Here is a 20,670-nt window from a genome sequence, read left to right as displayed (position 1 = left end):
GCTTTCAAAAACTGTCCGCAGTGCGCGACACGGAGATCGGCCGGTACGGTGATAGCGACGGCAAGCGTCAAGCGATCTCGCTCATCATAACGAATAAGCTTCAACAAACTAGTTCACATGTACCTTATCAATGGTCTAAGAGTCACGATTGGGTACATATAATTTAAATGGGCAGAATTACGAAAAGCCAGCCTATTATGTGAGGAGAAACATTCTCTCTGTCCTCTTCCTAGTACCCAAGATGCAATGCGCTTCTCTTTCTATCTCTGATCCAGAGGATTAAACTAATTAAAACATTTATTTTTCGGGGGAAAACTACTGTTTTGCTATGTAATTACTGTACCTTTTTCTTCCCTTTTTATTAATATCACGTAGATGTGTTTTTTGTGGTACTTTATATAGCTGTAATGAGGCTATGAAGGGGAAAAAAATCCCATCCACTTCCACTATAAAAGAATCTGCAAAGAGGATTCTGTCCCACTGGGATTAAACACATTAAAACATATATTTTCGGGTAAACCCCCTGTTTTGCAATGTAACTACTGTACCTTTGTCTTCCCTTTTTATTAATATCACCTAGGTGTTTTTCCTTTGGTACTTTATATAGCTGTAATGAGGCTATGAAGGGAAAAAAAATCCCATCCACTTCCACTATAAAAACAATCTGCCCAGGGTTAATGTCCCATCATAGTAACAGGGCAGAATGGGGCGGGATTTACAAAAGGGTTTATTATCCTCTCTATCTGCAAAGTGTTTGTTTAATAAAACTCCACTGTAGATGAGCTATGAACTACTTTCTGTCAATAAATTCTGTGCAGGTTATTTTTTTTGTTGAACTTGTATGTCTACGGTGTTTAAATCTTATTAGTCAACCTTGTATCCGAACTGTACTGTCCTATACTGTGCTCCTCCTATGCAAACTTCTAATGAAGTTTTCAATCAATCAGTGTGTTTCTGTTGCTCTACACAGGACTGTGGGCAGGATGGGAGCCTCATTTTCAACCCCTGCTCCTCCACCTGTCCCGACCGTCAATGCTGAGGCCATGGTGTTCGCCCCCCCACAGGGCTGTCCCATGCACCACGATCCACAGCCCGTCAAAGGTAGCTTGTGTGTTTATTGCCCTCTTTGAAAACGAGCAGTATATACTATAATGCCTCCCCCTGGCCAGCCAGGGCGCCTGATTGAGGGGAAAGGAACTGGTTGGAATTACGTGTTCCTACCACGCGCTACGTCCAAACAGGGGAAATCCCCACTGTCAGGTGAAAAGAAGCAACTTGGACTCCTCATGCAGAAGGAAGCATGAGGTCAGTCCCTTGTCTCCCCAGGTGCGGCAGAGGGAGAGAAGAGCCCAGGATTACATAGGCAATTGGCACTGGGTGAAAAAAGGTTACAAAATCGTGGGATAAAAATTAGAAAAAAAAATAAAACGAACAGTGTTTTTACCCTACTGTACTCGTTTGTAATCCTGTGTGTAAAACAATGCCTGGTGTAATCTTTGTGCCAATGAGAGATGGTCGGAAAATGACTTTTTATTTGTGGATTCTAGTGTTTTGAGTTTGTGTTGCTTCATCTCAATGTGTCTCTCTCTCTTTCTCTCTCCTTGTAGTGTCTCCTCCGTCAGAGTGTCCCATGCACCAAGCGGCCCAGCCAGTAACAGGTAGACGTCGGGGCCGCCCGACTTAAAAAAAAAAAAGTTTGATATTTATCTGGAGCGCTACTGGTATGGAACAGCACAGCGAGAGAAAGACCCTTTGCTGTTCGGACTCTCTATCTCTCTCACACACGCACGCACGCACGCACGCACGCACGCACGCACGCACGCACGCACGCACGCACGCACGCACGCACGCACGCACGCACGCACACACACACACACACACACACACACACACACACACACACACACACACACACACACACACACAGTAAAAGCGGTTTCTCCCCATGTCTTCTTGACAAATCTCTCCACCAATTCCTGGTCCATTTCATCTGTCCAACAGACTGTGAATTGGGCCGCTTCGCTTGCCATCCATTCAGAGCATAGAAATGCATTTTCTAGAACAGATCCACAGAAAACAACCAGGAAGTGATTTGGGACTCCATTATTGCTAACGTGCGGTGGATTTTTGAGAGCAGTGTTACGGGATATGTTTTTACTGTACACGGCGGTGCGACCCCCCCATCAGCTTACAGTCATCAGACAAGGTAAAAAGAACGAGCCGTATTGGCAACGAGCTTGGTTGAAAATTGGGGCGAACGGGAACGTCCAAAGCGGTAAACAAGTTAATAGACCATATAGGTGATGTAACAAGATCAAAGAAGTTGAGCATGTACAAAAAAAAAGATTTTTTTTTTTGAAGGTGCAGTGCACCCTGTAGCTCCCCTAAGTGATGTTCTTTATTAATGCATCCAAGTAGTTTTCAACATTTTTCACATCAAGGTCCATTATTTATTGGGCATTTGAGGCACAGACCACCATTTGATAAGATTTAGCCTCTCATACCCAAAACGTAGAATATCTTTTTGTTGGATAAGAATGTATTACAACGTTGATCAAAATAACAATTCTTCTAATTGTGTAGACGTCTTGTAAATTATGTGATGCAGACCAATATTATTCGTTTGTTTTTGGACATTTGGGATTTAAAATCGATTTTGTAGCAAATCTACACAATCTATATCTACACAATGTGCTTTACAGTGTCTCCGCCATCAGAGTGTCCCATGCAAGCAGCGGCACCGGCTGGTCCAGCACATCAGGACAGGGCCTATGAGTTTGTGGGATGTCCAATGAAGGGAGCATCGGCGGGCATGAAGAATGACATTGACCCGACAAACATGGTACCCATCACAGCACACGCACATTTAGATAATTCTCTGTCTTATTTTCTTTGTAACATTCAATAGTGCAGTGTAAAATGTCCATGGACGTGTACTATTAAATTGTGACATTAGTAAATGTCTGAGAAATTGTAACGATAATATGCAGACACATTTTAAGTTTTATCCATAATTATATAACTATGACAGGCTCTATAAACTCTAGGTCATGTGGGATCCGTCCGTGGGTTTATAGGCCTGTAACTCAGATTGTACAAATGGAACCGTACAGGTCCATTTAGTTCCATTTGTATACTCAGCACGAGAGTCACTCTCAGATTTAAATGAACACTGGGTATCTTTCATTATAGATTGGGGATTGCTGCCTAATGTTGAGAATCATTAACCAACAGAACAATTTATTCGTAGTCACCACTGTACATATGGGATTATGCTAAGGTCTGTGCTAAACCTCCACTGGCTGTCAATCAGTCTGTCAGTCAGTCACACGTCACACATTTGCCCTGCTCATATCTCCGCAACCGTTTCCCCGATCCATGCCAAATTTTGCACACACACTCCTTGCCTGCCAAACCACAACCTCATCAAACCCATCAATTCTCACATGGCCCTCTTCTAGCGCCACCATGAGGCCGATTCTTGCAAAACACATTTTTGGACACTGCTCCTACAAATCTTGCCCTAAAATCACGCAAATCGGTACACACTTGCTCTACACTCATGTCATCAACATGGCTCTGTCCCATTTTGTGCCACCTTCAGGCCGATTTTTTAAAACACATTTTTGGACACTACTCCTACAGATTTTGCACTAAAATCACGCAAATCGCTACACAGTATGTCTACACTCATGTCATCAACATGGATCTGTCCCATATAGCGCCACCATCAGGCAGATTCTTTCAAACACATTTTTCGACACTGCTCCTGCAGATTTTGCCCTAAAATCATGCAAATCGGTATACAGTATGTCTACACTCATCTCATCAACATGGATCTGTCCCATATAGCGCCACCATCAGGCCGATGTTTTCAAACACATTTTTGGACACTGCTCCTACACATGAAAAATGACGCTCTAAAATCACGCTGCGACCTGACGGTCGCTTATCTCCCGATTAGGGAGTCTTACTGGTATAGTTTCTTGACCTTCCATGTGTGCATGTATCCAGATGCCTCCTCCTAACCAGATACCTGCTCCAGACCAGCCCTTCCCGCTGCCCGTCAACCGACAGGAGTCCCAGATCCCTCGGCATGGCTCAGAGAGGAACTGGGTCTACCCATCCGAACAGATGTTCTGGAACGCCATGCTCCGGAAGGGGTCAGTGTCTCTGTGCCAGTGTTGAATTTGTCGATTAAAACAGAGTTTCTTATTTTTTTCTTTTTTTAATCACTGACAAAGGAAATAAAAACGAATGAAAAAGTAAGCTATGATGACAAAACTGAGACTAAATAGACTGACAATTTCGTCAACAAATGAAAACTAGATTAAAACATTAGGGACATACTACTGGAGAAAAATCCAGTAGAACTAAAAGAACAGTCAGTTTATGTTTTGTTGCGCTCAGTTTTTGTGCTCTGAAAATGGCAGATCTACATGTGAGCTTGTACATCGGCCATTTCCAGGATTTAACCAAGTGTAAAATCAGCCATTGTGACACCACGAAGGCCTGCCAAAATACGTTTGCGTTGACAAAATCAACTGTACATTCAAAAGACTGACTAAAACTAAATTTGCTGTCAAAATCAACACTATTCTGTGTTGTCAAAATCCACACTATTCTGTGCACAGCCATGTTCCTCGTACAGTATATAAAAGGGTGGGGCGATGGGGTTCGTCAAGTAAATATAGTTAAAAGTTTACCATTTTAAAAAGGTCCTCACACGCCTATCTATTGTGTGCGATTAATTAGCATTCATTTAAACTGCTGTCATGAATACATTCACACGGAACAGGAATATCAAGTGGAAATAAAGTGACCTTTACTCATGATATTCACAGCAATATGCAAAGAGTGATGTTAAAAATCTTGATCTATGAACGAATAATTGTGTCAGTGTTTGCCAGGCTACTAACTAGGGCAAGGCAATCACGTTCTCTCCAATCGATGAGATGTTGACACACAAGCTGACATCTTTTCCTCAAAGCCGTGCTTGAAAATGTACAACCACATCACACGCTATAGTATATTGTCAATTCAATTCAATTCAATTTTATTAAAGTGTCAAATCATAAGTTATCTCAAGACACTTTACAAAGAGAGAGAGGGGGAAACAAGGGAGAGACAAGGGAAAGACAACAAGGGGCACACGCACACACATACACAGGTCCTGCATGCGTATGTACAAGAACGAACGAACGAACGCACACACACACACACAGGCGCTGCATGCGCATGCGTGTGTAGGGGGAGGGGAAGGGAAGGGGAGGTAAGGGTAGGGGGGGTGGGGGGAGGAGAGAGAGAACCCGAGCAGAACCTGTACCTGTGAGGTACCCCCTCGAGAGAACTCGAGCGGATACCTCACAGGCCCGAGGCCCCCACCCTGAGCAAGCAATTTGCGACAATGGTAACGAAAAACCCCCTCTTAAGGAGGAGGAAACATCAGGCAGATCCTGACTCTGGGGTGAACAGCCGTGCTGCCTCGACCGAGTCGGGGGGACAGTAAGGAACAAAGAGAGAGCAAGAGATAGACACAGAGAGATCCAGGCAGGTCCACAGGCGTGCTTCATGGAGGCCCGGTCCGGAGTCACACTCTTGGTCTGCAGCTGAGTAGTCGAGTTTTAGTAGCAATCCCAGCAGCTGAGTTGTCGAGTTTTAGGTTTTTAGGTTGTCGAGTTTCCAGGAATTGGAACTGTGGAGTGGGAGACAGAAAAGAAACTCCGGGGATGATCCCCGGAGTTCGAATTAGTGGCAGGCCTTATAATGGCAGGCACAGTGCTAGTTACAATTGCACCAATGTGACACAAACCCACACAACCAAAAGGGAAGAGAGGGAGGAGGGTTCCCCCTCCCCTCTGACCCATTATTCAGCCCAACCCAGTAACTTTGTAGGTTGGGATTAGGAGTGATTGTACGCTGTCTCACAGAGCCACGGCCTTTTGTCAGCCCGGCCATGGTGTCAACATGCACCCGGACATGAGTCAACGAACGAAGCAGCGAACGAACGAAGCAACGAACGAGTGCACAAACGAACGAACAAACGAACCTAATTATAGGCTTTATCATAGAGAAACGTTTTTAATCTAGTCTTAAAAACACAAAGTGTGTCTGCCACACGGACAGAGACTGGGAGGAGGTTCCACAACTGAGGTGCCTGATACTTAAAAGCTCTGGCTCCTGTTCTGGCCTTAGGTATTTTTTTGGGAACGACAAGCATGTTTGCATATTGTGGACGCACCGGTCTAGCAGTACTGCGAGGCTCAATGAGCTCTTCGAGGTACTGCGGTGCCAGACCGTGATATGCTTTGTATGTGAGGAGGAGAATTTTAAATTCAATTCTGTATTTAACCGGGAGCCAGTGTAGAGATGCCAGGGAAGGAGTGATATGATCACTTCTTCTGGCTCCTGTCAATACACGAGCGGCAGCATTCTGGACTAAGCCTTCCTTACCAGTCCAACACAGTCCTTACCAGTTAACATTGACAACAAATAAAAGTGACTCATTCTCTTCCCCCTCCTGCAGGTGGCGCTGGCGTGAGGATGACCTGGGTCAACAGGACATGAGCAACATCATCAAGATCCACAACCAGAACAACGAGCAGGCCTGGCAGGAGATCCTCAAGTGGGAGGCTCTCCACGCAGAGTGAGTCATGCAGTACAACTACCACTGTACATACCAACACTTGTTCTACTGTGTTTATATCAGCCGTTCTCAAAGTGGGGTCTGGGAACCCCCAGGGGTCCTTGGGAGGGTTCCAGGTGGTCCCCAGCGAAATGTGTTATTATGGCATCACAATCATTTGAACCACTTGAACCATGTTTTATTGGCTATTCTGCTGTTTTTTATAGTTTTTGAAAAATGTTTCAACACAAATCTTGTCTTCCGGGGGTCTTTGGCAAAAAATTGGGATCTGCGGCCAAATACATAATCACTTGTTTACATCACTGAGTCAGAGACGGTCATAGAACAACACACTAACCGATATTTGAATAAGCAACTTACAACATTTGATCGTGAGTCGCTAATGTGTCTATTCCAGATGACATGGTCTGTTGTGGTTTCTAGCCTGTACACAGAGGTTTTTCCCCCGAATTACATGATCGTTCCTGTTTTCTCTCCAGTGATGATTTTTTCACTCCTAAATAAACTGAAAGATTAACTCAGTCGGAGCCTTTTTCAAAATGGCTGCCAAGTACCACGCCGCCCCCAGTCTCCATAGACTTCCATGTAATTCATAGTGCACGGATCATGCACGCCCATGCCTAGATCATGCACCACGTGTGTGCATACTGTTCACAGCTTTCAAACAAAAAAAATCAGCTTGGAAATCCGTTCAGGCATTCATGAGATAGCAGCCATTATGTTTTCTTGTTATGTAAACAAATATGGCTGCCATGTTTGAAAGATGGGGTTGGTATGGGGGTTAAACATGCAATTTCGCGATTGCCTACTACATTTTTTGGGGTCCAAAAAAAATCTTTGAATTTTTATTTTTTATTTATTTTTTATTATTAAACGGCCAAATCTCTGGATTATCGGGCCTGGCGGAGAGGGACATAGGCATTTTCTCAGGATTATCGGATGGAGGCAGTAAATGAGTTAAGCAAGAATGCACGTGCACTGTGATCAAGAAGACCGTAACCCAAGTTAGATAATCATCTGGTGAGACGATTACGTGACATTTTCCATCACTGGTGGCGTATTGCCTTAATCTGGGTGTGATCGTGTTTTGTACCATACACCGTACATGTAAACGCTTCACACAGACTTGACCTGTTAGGACTGATGCATAATGTAAAGTGTTAAACAGCGATAGTCTCTTGTTAAGTTGGTTGTTTGTGTGTCTCCTACAGGGAATGTCCATGTGGTCCCTCTCTCAAACGGTTTGGAGGTAAAGCCAAAGAGTTTTCTCCCAGGGCACGCATTCGCCACTGGATGGGGTGAGCTATTTGACACTTTATTGCTATAAATGCACTATTAGTGGGGAGCGTAGTGATAACACAATGTCACATTTGTTCGATGTCCCATTAGTTCGACGCTGGTGAATGCTAACTTCGTGAATGTTAACCTGGTGAATGCTACTATGCCTAAACCTAACCCCAGTAAAACTATGCCTAACCCTAACCCTTATCCGGGACGTCGAAATATCGAGATATCACTCTATTAGTGATGGGGTGGATACAAGGTGGTTAACCATGTACTCGAAACCAATAACTCTGTTTAGAACGGATTAAAAATAACTCATAAATAGTATAAATTTAGAACAGCAATTGTATAAATTACTGAAATATTGCCTCCCTCAGGTACGAGCTGCCGTTCGACCGCCACGACTGGATCGTGGACCGCTGTGGGAAGGAGGTGCGCTACGTCATCGACTACTACGACGGAGAGATCAACAAGGACACCTACGAGTTCTCCATCCTGGACGTCCGTCCCGCCTTCGACTCCCTGGACGCCGTCTGGGACCGCGTGAAGGTGGCCTGGTGGCGTTGGACCTCCGAGTGACTTTGTCACTCGTTCTCTTCTCATTCGTTGGGACGTGACGTGTTGTGAGCTTGCAGGTCTGCCGTTTTCAAGAACATGCCCAAAATGGGAACACCAATGTGGAATGTGTCACGGTGCTCGCTTGTTTATCAGTTCTTTCTGGCACTGACACTGTCATACTACTTAAGCTTAAAGGACTCGAAGTATCTCGCACATACATAGACACTTTAAAATAAAATACATGTTTGGACGGAATCCTCCTTTCACATTTGGAACCGGTGAAGCAAGTCAAGGACCTTCTACAGAAAGAAACGGGCTGTACCAAATTATTTTCTTTAGGCTTGTCATGCAATAAGGATGTCTTTTAAACGCAGCTACATGGAATCGTATGTTCTCCCCACTGCATTAGCAGAATCTGTCCCTCTGATAGACCAAGTGGAATCCATAGTTTTCATTGTTAGAATGTTTTGTTTCGTAGATATTGGAAAACGATAGCGCCCTTCCCTGGGTGCATTTGTCCTCCAGGCTGGGTGGGGTGACCTGGGACCTCAAGCCGGTCTCAGGGTCCCGACGGTTTCTAGCCGTTTCCAGGGCCACCGTCACAACCTCTGCTGCGCGCTTTCTGTCTGAATGGCTTTGTCGTTCGTATCCTTTCAGACTGTGTACAGCGGTGGTTCTAAACTTCTTCAAATCAAGGACCTTCTGTTTGGTATGCATTACATACCTCTGACAAGTCCATTTGGTTCTTGACTATCAGTCATATAGCTGGGGACCCCCTCTAGGATCCCTGGGGGTCTCCAGGCCCCGCTTTTGAGAAAAGTCGGTGTACAGCATCCATGCAGTGTTTGTACTGAACAATACAATACAGATTCTGGTCAAACCCACCTTTATACTGTATATACTGTATGTAGGCCATACCGTGGTCTGAGTTGAGTGGAAATCTAATCGTCGGTTGGGGTTTGTGGAAATGTGCCTCAATCTCATGTGAATGCTTCCTTTGGCATCCAGCATGCTAGTTTCATATTGTTTATAGAGTTGAAGTGGGTTTGACCAAAGGGCCGTGTTGACCATGGGTGGGATGTGGGGTGCATTAGGCTAGCCGGGCTACTATATTTAGGGTATATATAGTTTTTATTTTTTTAACAAAAGGAGGGGGAAAAAAGTTCTCAGCTCCTGAGATTGTAAGCAATCAAAATCCCTCCCTTCTCCCTCCTGCTTTGGTGTGTGTGGTGTTGAATGCTGAGGGGTGATTTCGTATCTGATGATTAGGGTTTATGCTTAATTTATTCTTCACTGTATGATGGTATCACGTACCGAAAACTCTGCTTTCAGGCTGTAGTCTAAGACATGTGTGACATTTTGTGAACTGGTAGATGTTGGAGTGTTTTCATAGCGCGACACCGTCATACAACGTAGTATAAATTGGGCTTCTGAATCTGAAGTGAATGGTTTGGATTGGAGGATTAATTGACAGCTCCGACCACTATCCTGTCCCCGTACTGTACAGTTGTCATCTTCGCATACTGCATCGTAGGGCTGGCCAATAAATCCATGACTAGATAGCATATGGGATAAGTGTTATCTTATCCTGTTTTTTAACTTGAGCCTTATTTCATACTTTCCAAAATTGTCCATAATTTCAGAAATGGTGAAAATAGATCTACAAGGCCACTACGCATCGCAATGCAACGCTTTGAGCTTGTAGATCTGATTTACGCTGTTTTTGATGTTCTTTGTGGTATCTTTTTGGTCGAGAATATTACAATATTTGATTGTGTGTATATATGGCTCAGCCCTACTCGCTTGCTTATTGCTTGCTTCCAAGGGAACGGGTGCTCTAAAAAAAAAGGTGAATAAATGTATTGTTACCCATTATTAGCTTGAGGATCAAAATGCATTTTTCTATCCTGGAGAGAAGAGAAGTGGTTGTTATTTATTGTTTGTGTGAGCGACTGATGTGCAGATATGGGTGTACCCCATATATTATACCTCCATGCTTCTGTCCTCACAATGTAGTTCTTGATTTCACTAGAACTTTGAAGAAATATTTTACTGGACCTGTTAATGAACCCAATAAAGATGGACTTTTTGACTCTGAAATAGGTCTTTCTGTTCTCTTTGTCTCTGGCAAATGTTAGTTACAACAATATTTATCTCTGGAATGTAGTGGATACTTACAAATATTCGGGTCAAGCACCGATACAAAAAAAGAAAAGAAAGGTACTCAAGCAAATCTACTTCTGCAGTAAATTACTGCAGAGGGCAAAAAAACTGATCATACAGTCAGAGGTTCTGAGGGAAATCTCTCTAGCACCACCTGGTGGTCCCAATGCAGAAGTACTTCTAATAGGCGCCCTGCACTAGATCAAAAACATCACCTTCTCTGGACAGGACCTTTTTGTCCTGCTCAACAGTATCAAAGTTCAAAGCGTGCTGTTTTTGTGTGACGTCCGACTGATGTATTTATAGGTCCTCACACCTGTAATGTATTTGGTCTGACCCCCAAATACATTTATTGGATATCATGCTGAATTCCAATCTTGCTTCATCTTGGGGGGTTAAAATATGGGGGTTGCAGCCTGAAAAGGTTGAGAACCACTGATTTAATAGAAGGATTAGCAGTTTCTGGCACTGGGTGATCATCATTACACCAGCCTTGGAATTTTGTGCCTATCTATATGTTGCACAGTAGTACAGGAAATGGTCAGCAGAAGGAGTAGTAGCACTAGAATTGTATTTTTGGAAGCTTTACCTCTGCTTGGTGCATATTATCTAGCCCCCATAGTTAGTATAGCCATGAACCAGCCCACAACAGCCCTGCCAATTTGCGTTGGTCTGGTGAGTGGGAGCCCCGGGTTCAATACCCGCTTTTGCGCATCACTACACATACAGTACATCTCTTAGATATGAACAGCTGTTGACCGTGGAATAATTAAAGGGGAAGACCACCCATTTTCAATATTGAAATATGTCATTAATATACCTTTGAGGAGTTCCAACTCTTCTGTGTTGCCTAGAACTGGAGGATTGATGTTGGGGTTTGTATTGTAAAGTACTAGTTACTACTAGTAACTATTGTGTGATGTCACTAAGTTGTACTTTACAATACACTAAGGTACTAAGGTATATTAATGACACAGTTCAATATTGAAAATGGGTGGTCTTCCCCTTTAAGTACATTTACTTGTGTGCTGTACTCAAGTACATTTTTTTTAGGTATCTGCACTTTACTTGTCATTTTGGATACGCCACTAAATTTCAAAGATACATATTGTACTTTTAGCAGCACTGGACCATTATTTGGCTTACATTCCTGTTTTTCTTTTCTTTTTCTTTTTTTTGGCAAAATATGTTACACAATACTGTATGGTAGGCTACACAGTAACAATAATAGGCCTACTGTAGCATTCTCAATGCCACTCATCATCATCCTCTGTAATAGTAGGGTAGATCAGAGGATCCCAGAGCACCCAAACTACATGTTTTCAAAACATGTTTTTTGAAGACCCTTGTGGTGTCTAGTTATGATTTCTTCTGATTTGTGAGCTTGTAGATCTGCTATTTCTGCTAAGGAGGTTTGCTGGTCCGTGGTTAAACTGAGGTGATATTGATGAATTTCAAATATGATCAAAGTATTCTGCAGCATCCCTGGACTTGTGTCACAGCACCCTAGGGTGCCACGGCACCCACTTGAAACCCTGCTCTAATGTCTTACTTGACTTAAAGGACAACTTTTTTTTTACAACAAGGGTTCATATTTTAGATTGTAATAAGGGAAAAGAAAAGATGAGTGTTACAATGTTTTCATTTACTGCTTTCTATTGTTTTAGAGATTTTTATTATATTGATTTCAGTGGATGGGGCATGCGTACCAGGGGGTAATGGTCGGAAAGCATGAAAACATTTTAACACTCATCTCATCTTTTCTCTAATCACAATCTAAAATATGAACCCTTGTTGTAAAAAAAAAGAAGAAAAAAAAAGTTGTCGCCACCTATAAGTTTAAGTAGACTTATCAAAACAAACACCAACATAACGCATTGATATTCATCAAGAGAACAGCTGCAGCCACTTAACTTGTGAAGTGCCGCAAAACAACTTGCCAGCAGACACAAAGCATAGCCAAGCCATGTGTTGTTAACAATGGCAATATGTCAGTCAGTGTCTGTTTACCCACCTACAACATCATCATTTATGATTTATAGCTATCTGCCTTCCTACCATTATGCCTCTGGACCAGTGGTGGGCAACTTTGATGATGGCGAGGGCCATTATATTTCCACCTTCACTCCAGAGGGCCACATTGCATATTGCTATGTCTCATACAAAAGAAGCAAAAATAGCCGCTCTACAAGCTCAAAACGCATTGCAGCGCGACTACTATACTAATTATTAAGCTACTAATATAGACTGACAAAATTAAAGCAGGTCATGTTTGGAATTGTAACTGCTGAAATCAATAATATATCAGTATTCCGGTATTAACCTGTGGGCCGCATTAAGTGAAGGTGAGGGCCGCATGTGGCCCCCGGGCCGCCAGTTGCCCACGTATGCTCTGGACTTTTTCATTTTTTTTATCACTCTTTGCACATATAAATAATGCACAAAAAGTCACCAGATAAGAAGCGCTGATACCAAATTCAACAAGTTAAGCAGGTGAAAAAGGGGAGTTAAAGTGGTTCTTTGTTATTGTTAGGCCTAAATAAAAAAAAGTCAAACCTCGGTTCGAAGTGAAGCGGTGAACTTTTATTCTATGTGTTCTAGAGTTATGAACTCTGTGATCGATACATTATTTATATTCTGAATGAATTAATGATTTTATCTGGAGGGCCGAATTGTCATGTGAAGCTTGACCAATCCTCAAAGTATCCAATCATCAGACCGGGACGGACACTACACACATACGTACGGACTAGGGGTGTAACGATACATTTTAATAGCGATTCGATACATATCACGATACATGGTTGACGATACGATACATGGATGATATTGGTTCATTCATGGCGATACGATACGATTCGATTTAATTATTTAAAATCGATTTAGTAACTATTTAGCAAAGAAATTAAATCTGTGTGAAAGGTGTGGATAGTGCAGGTTTTTAAGGGAAACATGTATTATTATGGATATAAATAAGTAAACAGTGATTATCTGGCAAATACATGGACATTGTATATTGACGAACCTGCACCTTGACATGAACCCAGAGATAACACACATTTATCGATAGACCAGTGTAGCTATATGGAAAGGAAAAGTAAATAAAGCCCTCCTTTTAATTTTTTCTTCTTAAAAATACTAAATGATGATTCAAGTTTCTTTATTAGGCTAAACCCAATGCAGTATCGATACAATCGATTCTTTGCACTGCCGATTCGATACGATACAAAATAAAACGATACGATTCGATTTTAGCTGTTTTCATTTCGATATACTTCGATTTTTTAAGTTAAAAACGATATTTCGATACAGTTACTATATCGTTACAACCCTAGTACGGACGGACGTTCACCTGTTCATTCTGGACTGGGATGACCATATATGGACATGAAACACACATTTTGTTTCTGAAAAAACCTGTTCATTCTGGACTGAAATGACCATATATGGGCGTGGGACACACAAAGCCACTCATTGGAAGTGGCTTTCACCGCTTCAAAAAATTAAAATCACACACAATGGGTGAGTGGCGCTATTTATGAATTAAATATTTGTCACATTTGCTAAGACCTCATAATGTCATGATCACTACAATATCTGTAAAATTAATTGTCAAATACATAAAATGCCATTCAGCAACGTTTGGCCACATATAGATATAGACAGATAGATAGATACTTAAGGTAGCCTACATAATGGATTGCAATTTTATAGCAGGTGTCCCTTCAAAGCCGCGCTGCGAGCTTGTAGATCTGCTATTTTTGGAAAGTCTTGAAAATGTGTGCAAATCTTTGAATATATGTATTTTTTAAGCGAACATTTGTAACTAAAATTTGTCCTTATCTATTATCTTAACTTCTATCTGTATAGATATCTATCTATATACCCACCCCATGATGTCAGTCATCTACATGTTTGAGGAAAGTTTAATTTTAGTCAATTGAGTCAATAGAGAAAATTAATTCACAAATAAATATAAATAAAACTATATACTGTATAACGTATCCCTTAGAAAAATGCAAGCAGACGAGTCCCGATGAAGCTGGCCGATTTGACCATGTGCCTGCCACCGAAACTGTGGGAGGAGTAGCGCGGCAAAAATAAGTTTAGATGGAAGATGGAATAAAGTCGGACAAGTACTATAGTCTGGTTATAGTCTAGACATATCGACACAAGGCAGGTAGGAAGGAAGGCAGTTGTTGTAAGAAGGAAGGCAGGCACTTCCACCCCTCCTATACGGTACCTTTATAGATAGATGAGTGATGTCATTGTGGGGTGTGACCTGATAGGTCCACCACAGATTGGACAGCCTATTTAAAGATCGTGTTTCTCACTTTCTAAAGTATCTCGTTGAAGGTCTAACGACTGAGGCTTCGTGTTTTCCCATTAAGCTATAAGCATTAAGCATTAAGACATTGTGCGGGGGGTTTTCTTCTGCATCGAACGAGCCTTGGTCTTATACGCACCTCTGAACTTAGGTGTGCAAAGGTCTTGCTTCTTTTTTTGTCCTCTTTTTCTCCTACACTGTCTCCTCTCAGCTTTCTCCCCCTTGTCTTCCTCTTTCTTCTGCTCTTCCTTCTCCCCATTTTTCTCCCCCAGCATCGTCCCCCTCCTCGTCCCCCCACACCTCCTACTCGTCCTAATGCTCCTACTACTCCCCGTCGGCATCCCCAAATTCCATCTCATCATACTCCCCCTCCCTCCCGTCGTTCTTCTAGTTCCCTCCCTCCCTCTCGTTGGGGACCACCACAATGGACATCACCAGAACCGCCCCGCTCTGGTGATGTCCGTCGTGATTCCAAAGTACAGGGGCCCTCATTTACACCAGAACGGAAGAAATCTAGTGAAATAAAATGTCGCCAACCAATCATCAAGGACGATGATACACGAAAGAAGAAGGTCTCCGGTGACATTTGTCGTCCTTTGGGGCGACTTGGTTCTGAAGTGCAGGGACCCTCAGTTTCAATAAAGCAGGAGGGCTTGCATGATGTTCATCATAGTTCCGAGGTACAGGGACCCTTATTTCTGAAGGGTTTGCATCATGTTCGCAATGGTTCCGAAGTACAGGGAAAATTGGATTCTGTACAGGGCCAGTTCTTTCCAATTCCAACAAAGCAGGAGGGCTCTGGTGATGTTTGTCGTAGTTTAAAAGTACAGGGAACCTCATTTACAGCAGAGCAGGAGGGCTTTCGTGACGCTCATCATGGTTCCAAACTACAGGGACCCACATCTCCAGCAGAGCAGGAGGGCTCTGGTGATGTTTGTTGTGGTTTAAAAGAACAGGATCCCTGTTCTGAAGTAAAGGGAACCTCATTTCCACCAGAGCAGGAGGGCTCTGGTGATGTTTGTTGTGGTTTAAAAGAACAGGATCCCTGTTCTGAAGTAAAGGGAACCTCATTTCCACCAGAGCAGGAGGGCTTTGGTGATGTTCTTCTTAGATCTGAGTTACAGGGACCCTTAATTCCAGCAGAACGGGAGGCCTTTGGTGATGTACGTCATCCATTTGAGCTACTAGGTTCTGAAGTTCAGAGATCCTCATTTCCAACAGAGCAGGAGGGCTTTCATGATGCTTGTCATGATTCCAAAGTACAGGGACCCACATCACCACAGCAGGAGGGCTTTGGTGATGTTCTTTGGGGTTATGAAGTACAACGACCACTTGATTTTGATGTACAGGGAGCCTTAATTCTACAAGAACTGGAGGCCATTGGCGATGTACGTCATTCCTTAGAGCGACACGGTTCCAACACGGTACAGGGATCCCCATTTCCAACGCAGCAGGGTGGCTCTGGTGATGTGTGTTGTGGTTTAAAATTACAGGGAACCTCATTTACAACAGAGCAAGTGGACCTTGGTGATGTCCTTTGTCCAATGGGGAAACTTGGTTCCGAAGTGCAGGGGCCACTTTGTTCTGACATACAGGTACACAAATCTCCACCAGAGCAGGAGGGCTCTGGTGATGTTTGTTGTGGTTTAAAAGAACAGGATCTCTATGCGAAAGTAAAGGGACCTTCATTTACACCAGAGCAGGAGGGCTTTCGTGATGTTCTTCATGCTTATGAAGTACAAGGACCACTTGGTTATGATGTACAGGGACTCTTAATCCCACCAGAACAGGAGGCTTTTGGTGATGACAATCCATTAGAGCGACTTGCTTCCGAAGTTCAGACATCCTCATTTCCAACAGAGCAGGAGGGCTTCCATGATTGTCAGAGTTCTGAAGTACATGGACAATTTGGTCCTGAAATGCAAGGACCCACATCTCAACCAGAGCAGGAGGGCTCTGGTGATATTTGTCATTCACTGAGGCAACTTGGTTCGGAGATACTTGGTTCGGAAATACAGGGACCCTCATTTCCACCAGAGCAGGAGGGCGCTGGTTACGTTTCTCATGATTCCAAAGTACAGACACAATTTAGTTCAGAAATACAGGGACCCATTTCTACGGCAGAGCAGGAGGGCTCTGGTGATGTTTCTCACGATTTCAAAGTACAGGGACAATTTGGTTCAGAAATACAGGGACCCACATCTCCACCAGAGCAGGAGGGTGCTGTCGATGTTTGTCATGATTCCAAAGTACAGGGAACATTTGGTTCAGAAATAGAGGGACCCTCATTTCCAAGAGAGCAGGAGGCCTTTGGTGATGTCCTTCCTTTAGAGAAACTTGGTTCCGAAGTTGAGAGATCCTCATCTCCAACAGAGCAGGAGGGCTCTGAAGTACAGGGACCCTCATTTCCAGCAGTGCAGGAGGGCTTCCATGTTTGTCAGAGTTCTGAAGTACATGGACAATTTGGTCCTGAAATGCAAGGACCCCCATCTCAAGCAGAGCAGGAGGGCTATGGTGATATTTGTCATTCACTGAGGCAACTTGGTTTGGAGATACTTGGTTCGGAAATACAGGGACCCTCATTTCCAACAGAGCAGGAGGGCTCTGGTTACGTTCGTCATGATTCTAAAGTACAGACACAATTTAGTTCAGAAATGCAGGGACCCATTTCTACAGCAGAGCAGGAGGGCCCTGGTGATGTTTGTCCAGGTTCTGAAGTACAAGGACCACTTGTTTCTGAATTACCTTCATTCCAACAAGAGCAGGGAGGCTCTGGTGATGGTTCTCATGATTTCAAAGTACAGGGACAATTTGGTTCAGAAATACAGGGACCCACATCTTCAGCAGAGCAGAAGGGTGCTGGTGATGTTTGTTGTGATTCCCAGGTACAGGGACAGTTTGGACCTGAAATACAAGGACCCACATCTAAACCAGAACAGGAGGGCTCTGGTGATATTTGTCCTTCACTGAGGCAACTTGATTCGGAAATAATTGGTTCGGAAATACAGGGACCCTCATTTTCAACAGAGCAGGGGGGATCTGGTTATTACGTTTGTCATGATTTCAAAGTACAGGGACAATTTGGTTCAGAAATACAGGGACCCACATCCCCAGCAGAGCAGAAGGGTGCTGGTGATGTTTGTTGTGATTCCCAGGTACAGGGACAATTTGGACCTGAAATACAAGGACCCACATCTAAACCAGAACAGGAGGGCTCTGGTGATATTTGTCCTTCACTGAGGCAACTTGATTCGGAAATAATTGGTTCGGAAATACAGGGACCCTCATTTTCAACAGAGCAGGGGGGCTCTGGTTATTACGTTTGTCATGATTTCAAAGTACAGGGACAATTTGGTTCAGAAATACAGGGACCCACATCCCCAGCAGAGCAGGAGGGCGCTTGTGATGTTTGTTGTGATTCCCAGGTACAGGGACAATTTGGACCTGAAATACAAGGACCCACATCTAAACCAGAACAGGAGGGCTCTGGTGATATTTGTCCTTCACTGAGGCAACTTGATTCGGAAATAATTGGTTCGGAAATACAGGGACCCTCATTTTCAACAGAGCAGGGGGGCTCTGGTTATTACGTTTGTCATGATTTCAAAGTACAGGGACAATTTGTTTCAGAAATACAGGGACCCACATCCCCAGCAGAGCAGGAGGGTGCTGTCAATGTTTGTCATGATTCCAAAGTAAAAACACAATTTAGTTCAGAAATACAGGGACCCATTTCGACAACAGAGCAGGAGGGCGCTGGAGATGTTTGCCATGATTCCAAAGTACAGGGACAATTTGGTTCAGAAATACAGGGACCCACATCTCCAGCAGAGCAGGAGGGCGCTTGTGATGTTTGTTGTGATTCCCAGGTACAGGGGCCACCTAGTTTGGAAATACAGGAACCCTCATTTCCAACAGCACAGGAGGGCTTTCGTGATATTTGCCATTCACTGAGGCAACTTGGTTCGGAGAAACTTGGTTCAGAAGTACAGGGACCCTCATTTCCAACAGAGCAGGAGGGCTGCCATGATGTTTGTCATAATTTTGAAGTTCAAGGGCCACTTGGGTTGGACGTACAGGGACCCTCATTTCCACCAGAGCAGGAGGGCTCTGGTTATGTTTGTCATGATTTCAAAGTACAGACACAATTTGGTTCAGAAATACAGGGACCCATTTCCACGGCAGAGCAGGAGGGCGCTGGTGATGTTTACCATGATGCCAAAGTTCAGGGACAATTTGGTTCAGAAATACAGGGATCCTCATTTCCAACAGAGCAGGAGGGCTTTCGTGATGTTCATCTTGGTACCGAAGTACAGAGACCCACATCTCCAGCAGGGCAGGAGGATGCTGGTGATGTTTGCTGTGATTTAAAAGTACAGGGTCCCTGTTCTGAAGTTCAGGGACCCACTTTTCCACCAGAGCAGGAGGGCTTACGTGATATTTGTCATGATTCTGTAGTACAGGGACAATTTGGTCCTGAAATACTCGGACCCACATCTCAACCAGAGCAGAAGAGATGTAATCATATTTGTCATTCACTGAGGAAACTTTGTTCGGAAATACTTGGTTTGGAAATACAGGGACCCTCATTTCCAATGGACCAGGAGGGCTGCCGTGATGTTTGTCATGATTCAGAATTTCAGGGGCCACTTTGTTCAGAAATACAGGAACCCTCATTCCAACCGGAGCAGGAGGGCTCTGGAAATGTTCGTAGGCGGCGGCGGAGGAGGAAGCGAACGAGGAGTAGAGAACCAAGGCAGGAAGGCTCTAGCGATGATCGCCAGTCAGGTTCCGAAGTACAGGGTCCCACAGAATCTTCGCCCATCTCCATGACTCAACTCTTCATCGCTATGGCAATCGCAGACCCTTCAAGACTCAATCTTCAAGACTCTGCCTCAGAGGCCCTCGATCTCCAGCGCGATTATGATCGGGACGACCTCCGTGACTCCTATTATCGAGATGCTAACAGCTTTCCTCCTCCCACTCTCAGGGCCTCTCATACTCCCCCAGCCGCTTGTACGTCCCCGCCTACTTTTCTTACTTCTCGTTCACCAGCACCTCCTCGCCCTCCTCCTCCCACTCTGATCCCTCACTCTCCGCTCCCTCATTCACCTCCTCCTATTCCCACTCGTCCAACTAGTCTGACCCCTCGTCCTCCTTCCCCTCATTCTCCTTCAACTCCTACTCCCCTTCCCTCTCATTCTCGTTCTCTGCCTCCTCGTCCTCCTCCCCCTCGCCCTCCTCCCCCTCCTACTCCCTCTCCTACTTTTCCTCCGTTCCCTCATTCTCCTCCAACTCCTTCAACTCCTACTGCCCTTCCCTCTCGTTCTCGTCCTCCTCGTCCTCCTCCCCCTCGTCCTTCTCCCCCTCCTTCCCCCTCTCTTCCTCCCCGTCCCGCTCCACCTCCTCCTCCTAACCCCCTACCCTCTCGCCCTCCTCCCTCTCCTGCTTTAATTCCCTCCCGGTCTCCTTCTCCTAGTCCTCTTCGTCCTCCCCCTCCTACTCTACCTTCTCGTTCTCCTCATTCTCATCCTCCTCATCCTCGTTCTCTCCTTTGGTCTTCTCCATCTCCTCCCCCTCGTCCCCCTCGTCCTGCTCTTCCTCCTCCTCCTCCTCCTCTGGGAGGTGATCAGTCCAGCTTCCAGTCTTGATGGCCCTGCTTATCACTGTCTTTTACACAGTACCAAAGATC

The 20,670-nt window shown here is 44.2% G+C and overlaps 1 protein-coding gene across 1 annotated transcript; it reads left to right on the top strand.

The window, feature by feature from the left end:
* Positions 1 to 827: 827 nt before the first annotated feature.
* Positions 828 to 10,321, top strand: hccsb (holocytochrome c synthase b). Its single transcript, XM_080751936.1, has 7 exons — positions 828 to 1,101; positions 1,608 to 1,658; positions 2,703 to 2,842; positions 4,015 to 4,163; positions 6,527 to 6,646; positions 7,858 to 7,944; positions 8,308 to 10,321. The coding sequence occupies exons 1-7, from the start codon at positions 927 to 929 to the stop codon at positions 8,507 to 8,509; spliced, it is 924 nt and encodes a 307-aa protein (XP_080608062.1). The 5' UTR covers positions 828 to 926; the 3' UTR covers positions 8,510 to 10,321.
* Positions 10,322 to 20,670: the final 10,349 nt, after the last annotated feature.

The sequence above is a fragment of the Nannobrachium achirus genome, assembly GCF_963921795.1.
Source record: "Nannobrachium achirus genome assembly, chromosome: 21".
Taxonomy (NCBI): domain Eukaryota; kingdom Metazoa; phylum Chordata; class Actinopteri; order Myctophiformes; family Myctophidae; genus Nannobrachium; species Nannobrachium achirus.
The sequence above is the reverse complement of the archived record's forward strand: the minus strand, read 5'-3'. Positions and strand labels throughout refer to the sequence as shown.

What these genes read in the sequence shown, in the direction of transcription:
- hccsb (XM_080751936.1), top strand. Translation starts at nt 927, where the DNA reads ATGAAGTTTTCAATCAATCAGTGTGTTTCTGTTGCTCTACACAGGACT. An exon ending in CGATCCACAGCCCGTCAAAG is followed by an intron (nt 1,102 to 1,607) that starts GTAGCTTGTGTG and finishes CTCTCCTTGTAG; the next exon opens with TGTCTCCTCCGTCAGAGTGT. An exon ending in AACGCCATGCTCCGGAAGGG is followed by an intron (nt 4,164 to 6,526) that starts GTCAGTGTCTCT and finishes CCCCTCCTGCAG; the next exon opens with GTGGCGCTGGCGTGAGGATG.